The sequence below is a fragment of the Malaclemys terrapin genome, chromosome 19 (assembly GCF_027887155.1).
Source record: "Malaclemys terrapin pileata isolate rMalTer1 chromosome 19, rMalTer1.hap1, whole genome shotgun sequence".
Classification (NCBI taxonomy): Eukaryota; Metazoa; Chordata; order Testudines; family Emydidae; genus Malaclemys; species Malaclemys terrapin.
The window spans coordinates 9,101,040-9,122,069 of record NC_071523.1 but is presented as its reverse complement, the minus strand read 5'-3'; the positions used below and the strand labels follow the sequence as shown (position 1 = coordinate 9,122,069).

General features: G+C 50.0%; 1 protein-coding gene across 8 annotated transcripts in view; it reads left to right on the top strand.

The window, feature by feature from the left end:
* The window catches only part of KAZN (kazrin, periplakin interacting protein), a 744,475-nt gene that overhangs the window by 709,513 nt on the left and 13,932 nt on the right, over nt 1–21,030 (top strand). For 7 of the 8 annotated variants that reach the window (XM_054009195.1, XM_054009194.1, XM_054009192.1 and 4 more), the window contains 5 exons: nt 9,995–10,200; nt 11,012–11,130; nt 14,251–14,482; nt 16,076–16,177; nt 17,576–17,742. In XM_054009195.1, the coding sequence (XP_053865170.1) occupies nt 9,995–10,200; nt 11,012–11,130; nt 14,251–14,482; nt 16,076–16,177; nt 17,576–17,742 (826 nt within the window). The remainder of the gene's footprint in view (nt 1–9,994; nt 10,201–11,011; nt 11,131–14,250; nt 14,483–16,075; nt 16,178–17,575; nt 17,743–21,030) is intronic. The other variant, XM_054009196.1, reaches the window with a different exon arrangement.

Here is a 21,030-nt window from a genome sequence, read left to right as displayed (position 1 = left end):
GTCACCATTTTCCCGGTATTATTAACCATAATGCGCATCTGCTGCTCTTTTACTACACCCCCTTCCTCACTTCCAGCATCATTTCACCCAGCATTGTTGATAAACAAAGACAAACAAACAATACACTTGACTCAAGTTTCATCCTATTACATCCCATCGCAAAGTGTGGCACAGATGTTAATGAACTGAGTCTCATGCTTTGGAAGTAGATAAGTGGTATTTCCACATTTTTCCGGTGGGGAAACTGAGGCACAGCAAAGTGACGCGCCTGACCCAAGTGAGCATCAGAGCCAAGAGTCAGAGCCCAGATCTCCTATTTTCAATTCCCTACTTTAACCATAAGGCCACTTTTTTTCCCCCTTCACCATCCTGAACATACTCACCCCCCAGCTCTACGACTGCTAATGAAAGCTGCTTGCTTAGACTTAAGAATCACTGTATCCATGCCCATGCACGCATAAGGTCTGCTCAACTTCTAAACCTACCGGGCAGCGTGGGGTGGGGAATTCCACCATGCACTGCTACTGAGTCCAGTGTGGGGGCCAGGCGGCGGCTTGCACCTCCCCTAGCACCGTCAGGCACTCAATGGTGGTGGGCTAAAGCCAGCTATAAGTATATGCCATAGAGCAGGGATGGGCAAACTTTTTGGCCTGAGGGCAACATTGGGGTTGGAAAACTATGGAGGGGAGGGTAGGGAAGGCTGTGCCTCCCTAAACAGCCTGGTCCCCGACCCCTATCCGACCCCTTCCACTTCCTGCCCCCTGACTGCCCCCCTCAGAACTCCCGACCCATCCAATCCCCCTGCTCCTTGTCCTCTAACCACCTCCCCCGCCCCTAACCGCCCCCGGGACCCCACCCCCTATCCAACCCCCCTGTTCCCAGTCCCCTAACTGCTCTGACCCCTATCCATACCCCTGCCCCTTGACAGGCCCCCCGGGACCCATGCCTATTCAACACCCCCATTCCCCGTCCCCTGACACCTATCCACACCCCCGCCCCCTGAACAGGTCCCCTGGGGACTCCCACGCTTATCCAACCTCCCCCCCGTCCCCAACCATCCCCCAGAACCTCTGCCCCATCCAACCGCCCCCTGTCCCCTGACTGCCCCCCAGGACCCGCCACCCCTTATCCACCCCCCCCCAGCCCCCTTATCATGCCGCTTGGAGCAGCATGTCTGGCAGCCGTGCCGCGCTGCCCAGCAGGAGCTCACCGCCCAGAGCCCTGCCCGCACGGTGGCATGGCTGTGGGGGAGGGAGGAGAGCAGGGGAGGGGCTGGGGGCTAGTCTCCCTGGCCAGGAGCTCAAGGACCGGGCAGCACTGTCCTACGGTCCAGATGTGGCCCGGGGGCCATAGTTTGTCCATCTCTGCTATAGAGGATAGGAGTGCACTTTATGGCTGCTTAAAAGGGAAAGATGGCTCCAACCCTAAGTCAGACCAGTGATCCAAACACCCCAGCCTTGAAGTTTGGACCCAAGCTCCTAACTGAGGGTGAAGTTCTGTCTCTGGTTTACAGTAATGTTTCAGAAGCTGGGACTGGGCGACAGGGGGATGGATCACTTGATGATTCCTGTTCTGTTCATTCCCTCTGGAGCACCTGGCATTGGCCACTGTCGGAAGACAGGACACTGGGCTAGATGGACCATTGGTCTGACCCAGTGTGGCCGTTCTTATTCCTAATCAGGATGCTCAGTTCAATTCAGTCTGTGGCCCTTTGGTGATACACCTCTACCCCGCAATAACGTGACTTGATAGAACACGGGTTCGCATATAGTGCGGTAGCAGCGGGGCTCCGGGGGCGCTTTAAAGGGTCCGGGGCTCCAGCTGCTGTGGGGAGCCCCAGGCCCTTTAAATCCCGCTGGAACCCTGCCATTGCTACCCCGGGGCTGCAGCAGTGGGGCTCGCCGGCGATTTAAAGGGCCCGGGTTCCCCACAGTGGCTGGAGCCCGGAGCTCTTTAAATCACCGCCAGAGCCCTGCTGCCCCTACCCCGATATAACGGGGTTTCAGCTATAACTTGGTAGGGATTTTTGGCTCTCCATGACCGCGTTATCGTGGGGTAGAGGTGTAGTTACAGCGCTTAGATACTATGGTGATGAGTGCTGTAGAAAAACCAGAGAGACGTGGCTTGAGGCCATCCTGCTGAGCTGAACCGTCCAACAGCATCATCTACCCAGACAGCCACTAATCTCATTAGGGCACTCAAGCATATATTTTGTGTCTTAAGAAAATGTTTATTGCACATATGCATTCCCTCGCCTTTGCATCTCCCGGGATGTAATGCAGTCATGATTACAGGCCATTGGCTTTTGGGACTTGATGGAAAGCAGAAATAAAGACCTTCTTTTATGATAATACAAAGCATTAAAATAGCAGTAGAACATTTGCATTTTAAAAGCTTGTTAATAGATAAATTACTGTCTATCGGGGCATTTTGGCTCGGAACGCCACGGTAAGGCGGTGTCAGCACTTCCAGTAGGATGCAGCTTCGTTATTTCTAGAGTTTATCGCTTTGATCACAGACTAAGAGGAAAGCTGTATAAAGTTTTATCAGTCGGAGATTATTTTGGCCATCACATTACTCAGAAGAGAGTTTAAAAAACGAGGAAGAGTTTAAAAAAAAGCTCACCCCATCGCCTGGCATCATTGCTTTGGATGCTTCTAAATGACTAAAAATCACCAGCCTGCTGAGGTTTAACAATCACCACATCTGTCAGCAGAAAGTTGCTGTGAGCAACTCTCATAGCCTGACTGAAGCATTAGAAAGTTCTGTGGTTTATCTGCACTTACCCCAACCCCGCTTGGGTATAAACATTTCTCCTGACTCTTTTTACCTCCTATTTGGGCTAGACCAGAAATACTCTACAATAGCTTCCTGTGTATTTTAGGCCCTGATCCTGAAAAAGCTTATGCCCTGATCCTGCATTTTGACCCGAGTGAGCAGACAGGGCTCTGTGCAGGTACAGTAGTCTCCCCGCATGGATGACAACACGGGATCAGTGCTGCACACGCATGTTTAACTTGGGTCACGTAAGTGGGCCCATTGAAGTCAACGTGTAAGTGTTTGCAGGGTCAGGCTAATGGTGCTTTTAGTTTCCAGTCCCAGAGGCAACAATATACAAAGGCATCCCAGCTAGATCAATACATCTTCCCACTGCTGTGTGTTAGTGACTAGGCCGCCCTCTTTCTGAGACTGTAGCTGGCTCTGATAGAAACACGGTCAGAATGCGGAAGCACGCGGAGGAGAGCTAAGGGAATAGTTAGCAGTAACTCATTCCGGGAGTTTAGCCTTTTTTTTGCGAATTGCCTGCGAGCGGCTTGTGATTCTCTCAAACCCTAATCTGTTGTTTAGAATTAAATACCCAGTACTCTAGGTGAAATTCACCCTGCAGAGATCTAAGATCAGGCCTACGCACCACTTTAAGACTCAAGTGGCATTCCGACTCTCTGAATAATTCTTAGTCCTAGGATTGCCAGGTATCTGGACAACACTGCCGTTAAAAGTCCGGTCAGCAGCGCAGCGGGGGCCTGGGGCTAAGGCAGGCTCCCTGCAGTGCCCAGAAGCCACCACCAGGTCTCTGCGGCCTCTAGTGCAGGGAGGCTCTGCACACTGCCCCTACCCCGAGGGCCGACTCCACAGCTCTCATTGGCTCGCAACCGTGTCCAATGGGAGCTGTGGGGGAGGTGTCTGTAGGCGGGAGGGCAGCACGCAGAGCCTCCCTGGCCATCCATGCATCTAGAGGCTGCAGGGACCTGGCGGCCACTTCCTGGGAGCCGTGGTAAGTGCCACTGGGATCCCGCACACCAAACCCCTTCCCGCACCCCAACCCCCTGCCCCAGCCCGGACACACCTCCCGCACCCAAACTCCCTCCCAGAGCCCACCTCCAATACCCTGCCCCAGCTCTCTCCCACACCTCAAACCCCTCATCCCCAACTTCACCCCAGAGCCCACATCCCCAGCCGGAGCCCTCACCCCCCTCCCGCACCCCAACCCCCTACCTAGCCTGGTGAAAGTGACTGAGGGTGGGAGAGACGGGGGGGGGGGAATGGAGCAAGCGGGGGTGGAGTCTCGGGGAAAGGGCAGGGCAGGGGTGTTTGGTTTTGTGCAATTAGAAAGTTAGCAACCCTACTTAGTCTGCAGCTCATTTCTGAGGACTTGGGTTGCCAACCCTCTCGGTTTCTCCAGGAGTCTTATGGAATCGGGCTCTATCTCCCTGAGGCTATTGAAGCCAAACTGAGAGATTTTAGGCGCTAAAAGTCCAGCTCCCTGCCTGCCGTGGCCCTGTGCTGCTCCCAGAAGTGGCCAGCACATCCCTGCAGCCCTGATGGGGGGCAGGGAGTCTCCGCGTGCTGCCCCTGCCCCAAGCACAGACTCCACAGCTCCCATTGGCCGGGAACTGCAGCCAATGGGAGCTGCAGAGGTGGTGCTTGCGGGCCTGGGCAGCACACGGAGCCCCTTGCTGCCCCCAGGGCCGGCAGGGACGTGCCGGCCACTTCCAGGAGCAGCACGGGGCCAGGTGAGGCAGGGAGCCTGCCTTAGTCCTGCTGTGCCGCCGACCTTGAGGTAAGCACCTCCTGGCCAGAGCCTGCACCCCACACTCCCTCCTGCACCCCTACCCCAGCCCAGAGCCTGCACCCCTCACCCCCCCCACCCCAATCCCCTGCCCCAACCCTGAGCCCCCTCCAGCACCCAAACTCCCTCCCAGAGCTTGCACCCCACACCCCCTCCTGCACCCCTGCCCCAGGCTGAGCCCAGAACCCTCTCCCACACGCCAAACCCCTTAGCCCCAGCCCAGAGCCCACACCTTGCCCCCCAGCCCAGTGAAAGTGAGTGAGGGTGGGGGAGAGTGAGTGATGGAGGGAGTGGGGCAGGGCCGGGGAGAAGGGGCAGGTCAGGGGTAGGGCCTGGGGGGAGCAGGGCAAAGGTGTTTGGACGTGAGTGATTAGACGGTTAGCAACCCTAATGGGGACCCATTGGAAGACATCAAATAAAATTAATAATCTGAGATGCATTTGTCAGGTTATATGGCATTGTTTCTATTTCTTGATTGGATTAGTATAACAAGCAATACATTCTCAGCCAGACCTCTCCCCAGTGGATTTTGCCACCACTGGGGCAGGTGAGAGGTTGTTTAAAGGGCACCCAGAAGTGTTATATTCACAGACAGCTCGTCCTGTTTTCCTGGATATATCTTATTAGTAGCTCTGCCAAGGCAAAGCAGCAGACAACCACTGTGGATGTGTTACAGGGAATTCACACCCTTGCAGCAAAAACACCTCCCTGAACAGCTAATCAAATTCACACCAACTCTACATTCCTTGCACTACTAACACAAAAGCACACGACAAAAGCAAATAACGTGTCAAACATAACCAGCCAAATTTTCTCAATTTCAAAACACTGATGTTTTTTGTTGAACTTTTGACAGAAGAAAAAGCAGGGGGCATTTGTCACAAAAATAAATCAATCCGGCTTTTTTGAACAAGTACAGGACAGGAAACAGTTTTCCACATTTTGATGAAAAATTGATCAAAGTTTCAACCAACAACAAAGACATTTTCATTACCATTTTTTGTTTGCAAAAAAGTGTTCCCTTTATTTAAAAAACAGATCAAGTCACAAATAATGGTTCAGTATCTTTCCCGTTATTCAGAATTATAGGTTGTGGTCCCAGTCCTGAATATACTTAAACATATGCTTAACTTTACTGCCATAAATAGATCCATTGAAATCAATGCAACTATTCACATGCTTAAAGATTAATGCAGGATCTGCACCTATATCTAGGGTTACCAGACAGCAACTGTGAAAAAACAGGATGGGGGTGGGGGGGTAAGAGGTGCCTATATAAGAAAAAGTCTCAAAAAACGGGACTGTCCCATTAAAAACGGGACATCTGGTCACCTTACCCCTATATGAGTTTCAGCAACTACAGTCCTATAAATATTTATGCATATGCTCAACTTGAAGCGCATGAGCAGTAGCACTGAAGTAAATTAAGCCCATGCATATTTACAGGATCAAAGCCTGTTTTTCAAAGATCACAATGTATTCTTTACCCTGAAACTGCTACCAAACTTTAGTTTTAGGGGGGAAAGTACGACTCTTTCATTGACAAAAGCCAACACCAAAGCAATAACTTTACAGGTAATAAACTCAGCACTTTTCCCTTTTTGCAACCATGTGGTTTATTTTGCAAATGTGGGCTGAAGCTTTTTCCTAAATGACATAGTGTTGCCCACTCCTACAGTATCTGGTCCTTTTTTTAAAAAGAGTCCCAGCTCCTGACATGATTAGAGAAGACTCTTAGCTTTCCATATTTTTTTAAAAAAAGGCTAGAAACTCCCTACATGATTTCACAGAAGAATTTGCAAAGGTGACCTGAGTGCCCCCTTAAAGGCTCAACACAAGGCAAAGAAAAAGAAGCCCCATTTTTCTTAAAGCTGCTGATTTTCCAGTGAATCTCATGCTTTTGGCATTCTGATTCATGACCTTTTGAATGCCTGGAGTTAGCACCACTGTAATCGCTCATTTTCACAGAGCCACCAGTTCTGACGATTCCTCCTATCATTGAGAGCTGACTTTTATTACTACTCATCATCGTAATGAACCTTTAATTAAAAGAATGGCGCATACCTGCAAATGTAGAGCAGACCCAGCTCCCTGTGGAATGGTTGTAGGGAGTTCAAGCCACAGAGTGCTTCCTGCTCTTCTTCCCCGATCATCTATCCAGGCCTACAGGCAGCCCAGATTTAAAGAGACCAGGGACAGCAATGCAACGACGGGAGTTTTTGCCCAGCGTTGTGTAGAATACTGAAAAACCCAGGTTGCATTGAGAGCGGCAGGGTGTGCCAACGTGCAAATGCAGACACAACTATTGCTGATACCCAGGCCTTTACTATTTGTCGAATCAATGAATCAAGGAGACAGCAAAGGCATTGAAGCCATTGATTCAAACCAGGCCCCGAACTTGCCAGCTGCTCCCCACAGAAGCCCACTGACTTCAACAGAGCTTTGCATAGGTGCAGGAATCCACCCACTTACAGGATCAGGGTCCAAAACATCACACTGTAAACTTACCCATAGGCAGAAGGTCCAAGTTGAGAGTTTGCAATGCACTCGCTCTTCGAAGCCACTTCCCCTCTGCACTGGCTGTATAGTGCTCACACACAACACCTGTGCATCATATTCAGTGGCCAGCTCATGCTCACAGCCCACCTGATAGCTATTGGGGAAATACACAGGCCACCCTGTCACTTCCACCTTGTGTGCTGCATGCCAATCCTATGTAGCAATACAAAGCGTGTCCCTTTCTTTTGGTGATTTATTGAACACTTTTAAAGAAGAGGAGAAAGGGATTTTAAGATTTCAGCTCATTATAGGAAGGACAAAGAAGACCCAGCTGAAAGCTGGAGGAAAGGCAAAGGAACACGTCCAATTTGCACACCGAGGAACAACACTGCACCTGGAAATGCAGTTAAACTAGTTAAGTGCATCATGAAGAATCACACGGTAAGAGAGAACTGTTGTCCCCTATCAGGGAACAAGGAACTTGGAAAACAAAGCAACTTTGAAGCTGATACCTAACGCAGCGCTTAGTGCTGTCTGCTGCGTTACTGCAGAGCTTCTGCCTACAACCTCGGCCTGCTGGGCTTCCTGCTACGGATTTAAAGCCACAGTAATGACAACTGAAATTCAGCTCTGTACAGAGGAGCCGGCACAGGGCCCATGCAACACTGGCAGCCTGCCTGAGCCCTGTTGTGAGGCCTGCAGTTTGATTCGCATGGGGCAGAGGTTTGTACGCCCTCTCTGCACAGGGGGTATGAAAGGCACCCCGAAGTGCACTGTCAGCAGGCCTCAGGTTTGGCAACTGCCATGCAGGGAGGTGGAGGGATGCAACCGTGCGGTTGGCGTGAGGTTGGTCCCACAGCTCCAGCCAACGTCAGCCAGATAGCAGGTGCTCAGCCTTGCGGGATGAGGCCAGGAGTGAAAAATACAGGATGCCCATCCAGCCATGTGTAGGCGCTTCCGACAGGGACCTGGGCAGCTGCGCCTAGCAAGGCAGCGTGGGGGTATGATGAGCTGAGCTAGGCACGGCATGGGGTGGGGAAAGGGGCAGGCGAATGCCCCCATCTCTTGGTAAAGGTCATTCTTTCTCTTCTTCATTGCCGTGCATTGATCTGGAAGGTATTTTTGAGAAGCAGGCCATATTCCTAGCTCATGGGTTGTGGGGACACCCCCTGTGAGTTATTCCTAGGGACTTCCATCCCCGCCAATCTATCCTCCCCCCCCCCCTCCCCATGTATCCCATCAATCTGCTTTGCCTAAGATTATGGCCAGAACACCAGTCAATGCACAGAGCATCAAACCCTCCCCTGCCATCCAGGGTATGCCAATTGCAGCCTCGCCTGGGGTTTCAGAGGTCCTGAAAGCCTGCTCAGCCCAGCCTGGAGCTTTTCTTAGCTGATAATCAGCCTGATGGATGGGCAGCTAATGCCCTACTGCGTGAGTGATCCCTTGTGCGTGATCTGTCTGTGCCTGTTGGCGATATGTCTCCTTGCAACAAGCAGCATTTGCATTTCCCTTCCAACCAGTCAGTTCTTTTCCTCTCCTTCCAGGAGCCCTGGGGTTTCCCTGCAAACAGAGAGAGGAAGAGGCTGTATGGTAGCCCAGTCAAGTAAACAAACCTGGGTCCCATTCCGGCAGCGTTTGGATTTGGCTGCGCCCTTGGCAGTGAGATGGGGAGCTGACCAGGGGCTTAGCACAGCTCCTCCTGCCTCTGCTGGGATGGGGACGCAAGCTGAGCCTTCACCGCAAGCCACACAAATAGAGCCTGCGGCCCTGCACTTCTGGAGCACCCAACAGACTCTGGGGCTTGCCCCTTCTCCCCTTCCCGCAACGGGACTAGCGTCAACTCTGCCAAATGCCCCCTTCTAGAAGTGGCAGTGAGGCTGGTGAGGGAGATGGAGGCCCCTGACCCCTCTGCTCTGGCAGCGTGGGCCATGCTTGCCTGGAGCCTTGTAAGGAAGGTCCAAGAGGGAAGTCCCCATCGGTCTCTAGTAGAACAGCTGCCGACCAACCAAGGGGCTGGTGCTGAGACATGCCGCACGCTCACAACACCCATTGGTTTCAACAGGCAGGGGAAGTGTCCAACCCCTCTCGTGACCTAAGGAGGTGCCGGCACGAGAGTCAGTATCAGTGATGGGCAGTAGATCCTGGACAAGCCCACTCATTCCAGCGACCAGGTGGCTGACTGTGCCGAGTCGCCCCATTTTCCTCCATCTGGCTCTTACCTCTTGCAGCCACAAGAGTCAACACTTGTTTCCAATAAGGTCTTTGTTTAGGAGACTGATGTGCTGTAATTCCAGTTAAAGAGGAGACGGAAAGGTTAACGGTCAGTATGTCAGTGCACTGCCTGGCTCCCTATGGAGACATCACTGGGCAAGAAGATCTTCCGTAAAGAGGCCAGGGCTGAAATTGCACCAAGAGGGTGGGAAGATGATCTGCCCTGATTAGACACTGGCTCAGGGCAAGATCACGGTAAGAGAGCTTTCAATCCCAGCCATTGTCGCTCAATGCTTCCTACTTCCTTCCAGTACCGGCTAGTGGCGCAATGGGTCGTGTCCCCCTTTAGTGGCTGGTCCACATGAGGGGTAAGAGCCTACTATTGCTATCTGCTACTGGAGTTACGGCTTTGGCTCAAGGCTTTGGTACTCAAGGTCTGAGGCTCAAACCCTGCTGATGACAAGGCAGGGGGTTGTAAGACAGGTAATATTAGCAGAGCTGAAGTGTTAGCCAGGCCAGGGTTCTTCAGGTTCCAAGAACAGTGACGTGTTCGCATCAACCTAAGCCATGAAATGTTATGTCTCCAGCAGCTGGGCCAGGTTTCTGGAGCTAGAGCCATCCGGGGAGATTTTGGAACTGAAGTGTTAGATCCCTGTGAGCTCCTTGGGCAGGGAGCCCAGCCGCATTTCCACCGTTTGCTTTGTGTTCCAGATTCCGACAGCCTTTCCAGCCCAACCCGCCTAAGCCTCAGCCTGTCTGAAGGGGAGGAACAGATGGACCGGCTGCAGCAGGTGGAGCTGGTCCGCACCACGCCCATGTCCCACTGGAAGGCAGGCACTGTGCAGGCATGGCTGGAGGTGGTCATGGCTATGCCCATGTATGTCAAAGCCTGTGCGGAGAACGTCAAGAGCGGGAAGGTAGGAGAGCAAGCTACGTCTCTGCACTGGGGTGTCTGCGCCATTGGTAGCAATCTGCTGTCAGTGCCAAAGCACGGGATCCCAAACAACCCTCTGAGTGGCGAGGGGCTTCCAAAGCCAGAACTGGGGCCACGTGTCCCAGCTCTACCCCATCCTCACTCGCAGCCAAGTTGTTTGGTGGGAAAAAAGGATTAGTTAGGCCGAGGGTTCCACGGTTAATGCAGGGGATTGTTATGTCTCTCTATGCCCTCCAGTTGGCTAGCACGACCCGACCTGCTCTGTCATCCCCCACCACACGCAGGCTGGGCACTGCTGGGGTGAGAGCCTTCTCCCCTGCAGCTTCTGCCATTTTTAACAGTTTTCTACCTCGTTGCAAAGCTTAGCTTCCCCTCTTTGCCCTCACCCACTGTTGTTAGTTAATCTCTATTGATGTTAGTTTTCATTGGTAGGCTTTTCTATGATACACTTCCCTATAGGATGAATCATTTAATTCATCCTCACAGTACCTCTGCGAGGGTGGGAAAAAAATCATTATCCCCATTTCACAGATGGAGAAACCGAGGCACAAAGACTAAGTGCTGTGCACGAGATAACAGAGGAAATTTATGGGAGAGCCGACAATAGAACCCAAATTGCCTAGGCCCCAGTCTAACACCTTAACCACGTCTTCTCTATAGTTTTGCTAGTTAACGCTGTAAAGCATTTTGGGATCTAGTTTATAAGAACCCATACCGCATACTGCATTGCTGTTCTGTAAGTGACCAAAGTCAATGGCTGAGTTGTGTTGTTGGGTTTTTTTCTTGGAGAGCAGATGTTGCTCAGTTTGAGTGATGAAGATCTGGCGACAGGGCTGGGCGTCTGTAGCTCCCTTCACCGCCGCAAACTCAGGCTGGCAATAGAGGACTACAGGGATGCAGAAACAGGCAAATGGTAAGCTCTTTCTGTGGGCCTCAGAATCCCACTTCCTGCATTCATTGCGTGTGTATGCATGCTTGTGTGTGCACACACATGTGTCCATGTGTGTGTATGTACATGCCCATATGTATGTGTACATGAGTATTAATACATACATGTAGTAGTACATACATGTGTATTAACGTGTGCCTGTGTGTGTGTGCGTATTTACATGTTATCCTCAGAAGGCAGCCAAATTATCTGGAGAGGGGGAGAGAAAAGAAAGAACAAGAGAGAGGAAAAAAACAAATGTCAGGGAACGATTCTTACTGCTGTGCTCAGTGTGAGAGAAAACTCACTTTAACAAAACTGACACTTCTGTTTTGCATAATTACTTCCTTCAGTGACGTCCCCATCATTTTTGCTCGGCTAATTAATCAACGCTAGCGTGTGGTGCTGCTCCTCACAGAGCCGGCCTGGGTGATTAAAAAAAGAAAGAAATCAAACTGTCTCCTGCATTTAAAGCCACAAAACCAACAACCACATCAACGCCCTGGTGAGCTTTGGGAGTGAGTCTGGCTAGCAATTCAGCAAATGACCCCAGTGGAAGCAAAACCCCAATAGCTGTCAGTCTTGTACTCGGTAGTATTCAGTGTTATGGAGATATCTCCTCTGTTCCCTAGAGTAGGATTTCAAACAAATGAAGCAGACACATGCCTAGAAGACTCCATTCCCAGGTTTTACATAAGGCCCACCAAGATAGGACAGGTTACACACTTGAGAGCTATAGGCAGGTTGAATGGATTGAGTGAAGCTGCTATTCTATCTTCACCTTCATACTAGATCTTAAAGCATTAAAACCAGGTTCTGCATCGTCCGGGACTTAGTCAGGACTATTCTATCCTAGAACTTTGTAATGGTTGTTGGCTGCATTGTATTATTCAGCTTCTCAGACGGGGGTTGAATTGCGAACAACATGCGCCTACAGTTTTCCATTCCTAGCAGAGATTCATTATTTGCCAGGAATGGAGGGAAGCACAGGGTCGGATCCATACTCAGGGCAGGCACAGGGAAGGCCCCAGACTCAGGGGCAGGACCCATCCCCTCTCTGCTAATGCAGAGGACCCCGGAGAGGGCGAAACTGGTGCTGTTCTGCTGCTCAAGGGCGGATGAGATTTGGGAAGGCTGCAGCTGCCCGGGACCTTTGCACCTTGCACGGCCCAGAGCTGAGCCTCTAGGAGTGGGCCAGGGGGAAGCAGTTGTGGGTCAGGGGATCTCTACGACATAGATCTACTGGCTATTGTACCTGTGCAGATCACTGGGGCTGGAGCCCCAGAAGCGTCTAGCCTCAGATGTGCAGCTGTGCCTCTCCCTGGGGACAAACACACCACTCTCTGAGCTGGGTGCTGCTTTGCAGACTCTGTCTCTATAGAACTGTCAGACCAGAGCTTAGACGTGGCTAGTGCTTAACTCCCTTGTGACTGGCAGCTCCAGGGCTGCAAGGACCTGGCTTTATGGGAACAGATGACTCTCACAGAGGAAAGCAGTGACAGACACTAACCATTTGTGAAGGGTTATTTCCCCTGCTTTTGTAAGTGTTTTTCATTGCTGCCCGCCAATGAGATTCGTTCTGGGAAAACTCTGTCTCCGCAGAGTAAGAGAGCAAAGCAGCTAGTCCACAGAGTGTGCTGCCAACGTTAAGGGAGAAAATTGGAAAGATTCCTCTGTTTTGTGGCCGGGCTTTCTGCTCAGTTTCTGCTTTATTAGAAACTTCAGAGCTGGGAATAGGGATGGCGAGGCTAGATTAATGCAGAATTAATTAATCCTTTAATGAATTAATCTATTTAATGATGTGGCGCCAACTGCCACAGCAGCTGGGCAACTCCCATCTAGTTGTAAGTGAACAAACACAAATCTGTGCCAGCAGATCACAGGTGTGTCTCTAAGGCAGCGCATGGGGTTATAGAGCTGTAAATACACGGGGCACGCATCGTGAGAATCAGGCTCGGAGTTGCCTGTTTCTGCCACCTGTAATGGTTGGTGGTTTGAATAGTGTCATCACTGGAGGCCTTTAGTGATTAACATGGAGACACGTCTCCTGGTGCTGTGACTCGCCCCTGTTTGCATTCCCTTACAACATATAAGGCAGACAGGAGAAGCATGCAGAATAGGGTGACCAGATGTCCTGGTTTTATAGGGACAGTCCCGATATTTGGGGCTTTGTCTTCTATAGATGCCTATTACCCCCGACCCCCTGTCCCGATTTTTCATCCTTGCTATCTGGTCACCCTAGTGCCGAAATGTATGCTCCATTACAGCAATTCTGGATTTGCCTGTCCCATTGAAAAAAACATGCATCCCGGTGTGCCCCACCAATGGTCTTCCATGCTGCAATGCTGCCATCCTGTGGCTAGCTGGTGAGCAGCACGGGTGTGTGCTTTATCTTCCTGTGGGGGCGGCTCCAGGGAGTCCTTTAAACGTATTCAATTATTATCCAATATTTATCCAATTATTCAGGCAAACCTGGATAATTGCACCCACCTCGTATTGGCATTTGTTTCAAAGGGGGAAAGTCACAATAATCAACCCAGCACCAAACCGTCAGCGCACTTCCTGCTTGGTTTTTAAATTTAGGGAGCAACAACAACTTTCCTTGTAGACATTAAAGCGTACATAGAATCCCAACAGTGATTTAGGCCCCGATCCGGCAGAAGACTTAAGCACGTGCTTGGCTTTATGCACGTCAGTGTTCCCACTCCAGCCAATGAAATCTCTAGAGAGACTTTGCAACAGTGGAGAATCACTATAACGGAGCTGCCATGCTTTTTGCCTGCCCAGAGCTCATCCCTAACTCACATTTGCTACACGGCCACCCCTTCTCTGGCATGCCCCCTAAGCCAGGTGGAGGTGGGATCTGCTGGGGCTGGAGCTAACCCCACTAGCCTTATACCAGTGGGTAGTTCTCCTCCACAAAGGGAATATTCCAGTGGCATAAAGCTCAGTGGCACAGAGTGACTGGTGTGGACGAGAGAATCCGGCCCATTGCCTGCACAGCCCCTGTGCAAGGTATTTGCATGATTTTTAACATGGGGTAACAGAAGCGTCATGCACTTTGATGACCTTCCTCACACCTCCTGTCTTCCTTATGCTCCACAGCTTATCTAAAGCCTCTGAACTGGATCACCACTGGGTAGCCAAGGCCTGGCTGAACGATATTGGGCTGTCTCAGTATTCCCAGGCTTTCCAAAATCACCTCGTGGATGGAAGGATGCTGAACTCGCTGATGAAACGGGACTTGGAGAAGTACCTTAATGTGTCTAAAAAGTTCCACCAGGTCAGCATATTGCTGGGAATAGAACTGCTTTTTCAAGTCAACTTCAGCAAAGAGGTGAGACGAGAAATGGTTAAAACAGGCGGTTTGGTTTGCCAAACGATTAGCCTTTCCTAGAATCAGAGAAGATCCGGGTTGGAAGAGACCTCCGGAGGTCATCTAGTCCAACCCCCTGCTCAAAGCAGGACCAACCCCAACTTTCTATCGCTCCAGGCCAGTGCTATTCCTCTGAGTGTTCTCCATTCCCAGTTCCTGTCTCTAATAAATCAGTTACATTGGGGACAGTGCACCCTCGTCTCCCATTGGCCTCTTTGATAGAAATAGCCGTACCATGCAGCAACTCCAGGGAATGGAGATTTCAGAGTTTGTTGACTCTGCCGGAGCAGCCCTCACTGCGGGTTACCATACGTCCGGGTTTTCCCAGGCATTGCCTCTTTTTTGATCCTCCACCTTCCGTCTGAGAGGATTATGGGATGTTTGGGATTTTTGTAGAGCAGTCGTTGCAGCTCAGAAAAAGCCCCAATTGGTCCACATCCCAAATGGTCCCTCCCTGCATCCGCAGCTGATTGGTCCATTCCACTGCAGCCATACCTGCCGGATCCCGCCCATCCAGGCCCCGGCTCCCAGTCCTGGGGAGGGGGGTCTGCAGGGAGGCGCCGACTGATGGTTGGTGGTGTGTCTTGGGCTTGCACCAGCCTCCTGCCACCGAGAGTGGGAGCGACACTGCCCCCCACCTCAAGAGTGAGGCTGCAGGTATCCACTCCCGCACCCCCAGGTACTCCTCCCAGTACACACACACCCCTCCCGCACCCCCCAAATACTCCCTCCAGCACCCCCAACTGTACACTCCCTCTGACTCCCTCTACCCCCTCCTCCTCCAGATCCCCCACCCTCTGGCAGTGTCCTCTTTTTGGGAACCTGAAATATGGTAACTCTGCCCTCTCCCCATGAGGCACATCCAAAACTGAGCTAGTAACAAAATAACCCCTTAGCTTGGGTGAGGAAGGGGAATGAAAGGGCCGCACTGAACTCTGTTGTTGGGAGATTTGGGAATTGCTCAGGTAATGTCAACCCGTTTTGCTTCCCCAACAGCAAATGATTCTTCTTAGACAGCCGAACGGACGGATAGGTAGATACGATTGTTGTTTGCAGTGTTGTAGCAGTGTGCGTCCCAGGATGTCATGGACAAGGTGGGTGAGGCCATTTCTCTTATTGGACCAACTTCTGTTGGTGAAAGAGGCAGACTTTTGAGCTTACACAAGTCCTGAAGAAGAGGTTTGTGTTAGTGGAAAGCTTGTCTCTTTCATCATCAGATGTTGGTCCAATCAAATGCCTTACCGCACCCACCTTGTCTCTCTAGATAGTTAATTACATAGCAAAGGGAAATCCTAATTCAAGAAGTGATCCCTCCTGTTTGAACCATTTCTTATTGGCCTGGGTCTCAAATAATTTACTGAGCTGCTAGTTCCCTTTCTCCCCTCTGGCTGGCCAAGATCCCAGGGGATGGGACTTCCAGATCTTAGGCTCTCCAAAGGCCGAAGAGGGCACAGCTCTGGTCTTTGTGGAAGATGTGAGATGTTAGGAGGGATCCGAATAAGGAGAGGGCAGGGCCTATTTTACTGTCAATAATGTCAGCGTCCTTGTGTGTAGGTTCTGCAAGAGCGGCGGGCTCGCTGCGAGACCCAGAACGTCGATCCGCTTGTCTGGACAAATCAGCGGGTGCTCAAGTGGGTGCGGGACATCGACCTGAAGGTAGGACCTGCTTGTAAGGAAGTGGCTTGTGGGTGCCGAGAGGGGTATAATCATCAGGGAGGGGAAGAGTCTGTCTGGGCAGGGCTCAGTCTTCATCATTCAGCTCTCAAGTGGACATTGGAAGCATCCGGTGTAGAAATAGCTAAGCACCATGGACAGGGTACCTGGGGCATGGTGGTCATACAGGATAGAGCAGTGGTTCCCAAACTGGGGTTCACAAAATGTTACAGGGGGTTCTCAGGGAAAAAATTCTCTAATGGCAGACAGAGTTGTCCCTAGGGACCCTGGGCAACACGGGGCCAGCAGCCCAGAGCCCCTAGACTTCCAAGAGCTAAGCAGATCAAAGCAAACAGATCTATCACACTGAGAGATTTCAAAGTAGCAGCCGTGTTAATCTGTATCTGCAAAAAGAGTGAAACACACAGACAGAAGATATTTATACAGGTGGAAGTACGCATACCAATTGTAAGAGGCCAATCAGTTTTTTCTTCTGCTGCTACTGATAGCTCATCTCAATTGATTGGCCTCTTGCAGTTGGTATGTGTACTTCCACCTTTTCATGTTCTCTGTATGTATAAATATCTTCTGTCTGTGTGTTTCACTCTATGCATCTGAAGAAGTGGGCTGTAGCCCACGAAAGCTTATGCTGAAATAAATTTGTTAGTCTCCAAGGTGCCACAAGTCCTCCTGTTCTTATCATACTGAGGAGATTTAACCTTCAAGACTCCTTATAAGAAATGGAAAGGGAGGTGGATATTGTTTGCTGTTTTTAAAATTAAATAGGCAGCTAGTATTGTTTTTAAAATTATTACGAAGAACAAGTTTAAGCTTTGTTTTAACGTGTGTTGTTTGCCTGGACTGCTCAAGATCTGAATGCTTGTGTAGGAGGAACTCTTTGAGTTGGCTTCTTAAATACCTTCCTGCTGTTTCACATCTGATACTCCTTGATGAAACATAGAAGCCTTGTCTTTTAAACAGGTTTATTCAGAGTGATACAAGCTACGAAAGTGAGATCTTGGAAGAGTGTTGCCGTTTTCATAATGTAATAAAAATACCGTAATGATAAATAATAATTAATAATAAATAGTGTGTAATAAGCATGTCACAAAAACACATTTTATATTTCCAAGATCACACTTTTATAATGTATACTCAGGCAAAGGAGAAAATCCCTGGAAATATTCATTTTGAGGAGGGGGTTCACGAGACTTGACATTTTAGTGAAAGGGGTTCACAGGTTCTTAAAGTTTGGGAACCACTGGGATAGAGAAACCCGTCTGCTGCCCAAAGCAGCTGCCGCTGTGAATAGCACCTGCTGACTTCTTACCATCTCCCAAGGAGGGGAGCAGAGGTGTCCTTTCTTGCCAGGTAAATCCGTGCTCTGGTTGTTGCTTTTAGGAGTATGCGGATAACCTGATGAACAGTGGCGTGCATGGGGCCGTGCTAATGCTGGAGCCCACGTTCAATGCAGAAGCCATGGCCACAGCTCTGGGCATCCCAAGCAGCAAGCACATCCTGAGGCGGCACCTGGCCGAGGAGATGAACGCCATCGTTAATCCAGACAAGTGAGGCCCTTTGCAGCATTTGCTCACCAGCTCTCGGGGTGTGTGTGGGGGAGATTCCTGCCCCTTCTCCTCTCATGGACTCACTGGGGATGGTGCAGCTCTGCTGGGGAACACAGCCAGGGAGACTGCAGCCCCCCGTCTGCCATGGTTCTGCTCTCTGCAGATGCAGGGAGGTTTGGGGGAAGGGGTAGGACTAAGAGAGGAGATGGGGGTAAGGCTGGCGGATCTGGCAAGCCACACAGCCACCATTCACTCCCTTTCTCCCTGCATACAGAGGGAACAGCAACTGTGGGGGCTGCTCCAGCTTTCTGATGCAGAATCGCTGCAGAGCAGCTTGGGAGCGGCGTCCTTGTTAACCCACCAGCATGTAACTCTGGTTGGGCCGGATCCAAGGCCCATCAAATGAAAGTCATTGGGACACCTTCCCTGGATTTCAAAGGGCTTTGGGTAAAGCCCATTGCACGCTGGCCATCTGCAGCCTGATCGTTCTAGCAGCTCAGGAACAAGTCCCACCATCCCAAAATGGAGTCAGTGGCTCCTGGGGACCTCCTGGAAGGAAAGCCGTGGGAGGGGAGTGTTGCATTGTGTTTCTTGCGCTGCACTGAATTTAAGAAGGAGGAATGCAGTTCCAAACACGGAGAGGCGGCTGCTGACCTGAACTCCTGTCAAAAGGACAGACCTATTCAAAGAGCAGGTAATTCTCCAGGCAGCAAAAGCCAGACGGCCACTGAACTAGAAATCCTCTAAAAAACTAGAACAGCCAAAAGGGCAACACACCTCCCTCACTCCCTACTCAAGCACAAACCAGCCCGTGGGCCTTTCCCAGTAGGACAGAGTCTCAAGACGACGTATATATGTGTGTGCAGCCTCCACAGAGAGCCATTCTTAATACTGTACTAGGGCGGCGGGAGACGTCTGAGGAGGGCATACGATGAAATTCACCCCTGTGCAAAAGGCCAGCACAAAACTCCAACACTCAAGTCCCATGTACCATCATACATAGACCACCCAAGGCACAGCTAAACTCTAGGGGTTTAAGTGGGATTTGGGTGGTGAATAGGTCCTGTGTGGAAGCGCTGCACAGAGGTGATTTTCACCCATGGGGAGTAAGAGATAATTTTGCCAACTACATTCACCCCAATCTAAATCAACTGAGCCTTTATTAGAGCTAAAAATAGCCCAAACGCAGCAGAGGAGGGGATAACGAAGAATATTGATCTTTGCATGGACCAAAAGAGGGAGTCATCACCCACCCTTCCCCAGTTCCTCTTCACTGCCAAACTCTGCTGAGCACAGCCTGCCCAATGGACCGTCTGGGACAGAAGAGATGACCCCTGTGCTGAGTCCTACCCGAGGATGTCTGAGGAAACCCTGGAATCCCTCAGGCAGGCTGATGGTTGAACTGGGGAGAGAGGCAACAGATATTCCATATCTCATGGGCAACTGCACTGCACAGCCTTGAAAAGGAGGCCTGGATTCTGGCCCCACCCAGGTGAATTCTGAAAGCACAGTGAATGGATGGGGATTCCCAAGGATGAAGCAGGGACAGGCAACCTAGCATTGCACAGAGGCATCAGTAGGATATGGGCACCGGTGCCTCACTTATTGCTGCTACTCAACACAACATTTCTGTCAGCCCTTCCCATGATGCCATTGGCAAGCCAGCAGATTACCTGCTACCTCTCATGTTTGGGAGCAATGAAGTTAGTTATTGTCTACAGTGTTCAGTACCATTCCAGCTGAAATATCACCCTGGAGATAATTCTAACCACCTGCTTTTCTACCTTTGCACCCAGGAGCATGAGGAGTTGTCCGTAGCGGAGTGTTGGTGCCAGGGACAGTGTGGACTTGCTAAGAGGAAATTACATGGAGGGGCTTGGTAAATCAAAAAGGAATAGATTATTCTTTCAGCTAGGGTGACTAGATGTCCTGATTTTATAGGGACAGTCCCGATTTTTGGGTCTTTTTCTTATATAGGCGCCTATTACCCCCACCCACCCCCTGTCCCGATTTTTCACACTTGCTGTCTGGTCACCCTACTTTCGGCTGCTAAGGATTCATCAGCATTCACAGCCCATTTTCATGGTTTTGGGAATTGTGTGATGGTTTTTGAATTAAGTTTATTGAACATTTTTCATAATATTGAAATCATAATGAAGCTGTCTGTGCTATTTCCAAGCAATCTTGTTAATGTATCTTGGTGATATGTCTGTTTGTCATGTTTCAGTAACGTATTAAAATAGATAGGGAAGGAGTGTGTTCCGGTGGTGACAGCAGGAGAAGTGGGAGTCAGGACTCCTGAGGTCTACTCCTGCTCTGCCACTGACTCACTCTGTGACCTTGGGCGAGTCATTTAACCTGACTGTAAAGTGGCAATAATGATACTTACCCACCTCACAGGAGTGTTGTGAGAATTAAGGTTTGTAACTTGCTTTGAGATATGCACTTGACAGTGCAAAATAGCATTATAGTATGTACATATTTATATATATTAAACTGCTAAATAAATCATCAGGACAGTTCATGGCTTTTAAGACACTGGTTTGAGGAGGCCTCTGAGTAGAAGAATCCATCCATTGACTGTAGTGCTCTCAATTCATCCCTCTGCTGTGGGTGGTCCTCATCTGTCATTCAGCTGCTCACGGGCTGGGAACTCTTTACAGGTTGCCATGTGAGAACGTGGAATGATAAAAAGACACACCACAGGTGCTCCTTTCACTTTCTATGGGGAGAATCCTCTTCCCAGTGGACATTCCAGTAGCTTCCACTAGAATTCTCCAGTTGGTCTCTGCTGGTTCTTACTGGTCTCTGTTGATTTCTACTGGCTGCTTATGTTTTCTCTTATAGATTCCAAGGCTAGAAGGAATCATTGTGATCATCTAATCCGACCTCCTGTATAACACAGGCCAGAGAATTTCCCTAAAATAATTCCTTGAGCAGATCTTTTAGAAAAACATCCATAGATTCATAGATCCTAGGACTGTTTGTTTGGGGAATTTGTGTTTTTTTTTTTTTCTTTCTGAAATTAACAATTTGTCCAAGTCGACATGAATTCACAAAACGTTTCAATATTGCCGAAGCTGCATTTTTTAACTGAAAAAAAGTTTTTGTCTGAACAATTTCACTCGGCTCAAGTTCCGTTCAACGTCTTCCTTGTGCACAATTTCAGGCTCTTTATAGTTTTTTTTTTTTGTTTAAAATAAGGCCGTTGATGAAGAAAGTGATGATTCCCCAGCTACCCAGATTGTTCTTCTGTTTGTATTGGATGTTTGTCCTTAGTTGGTAGCC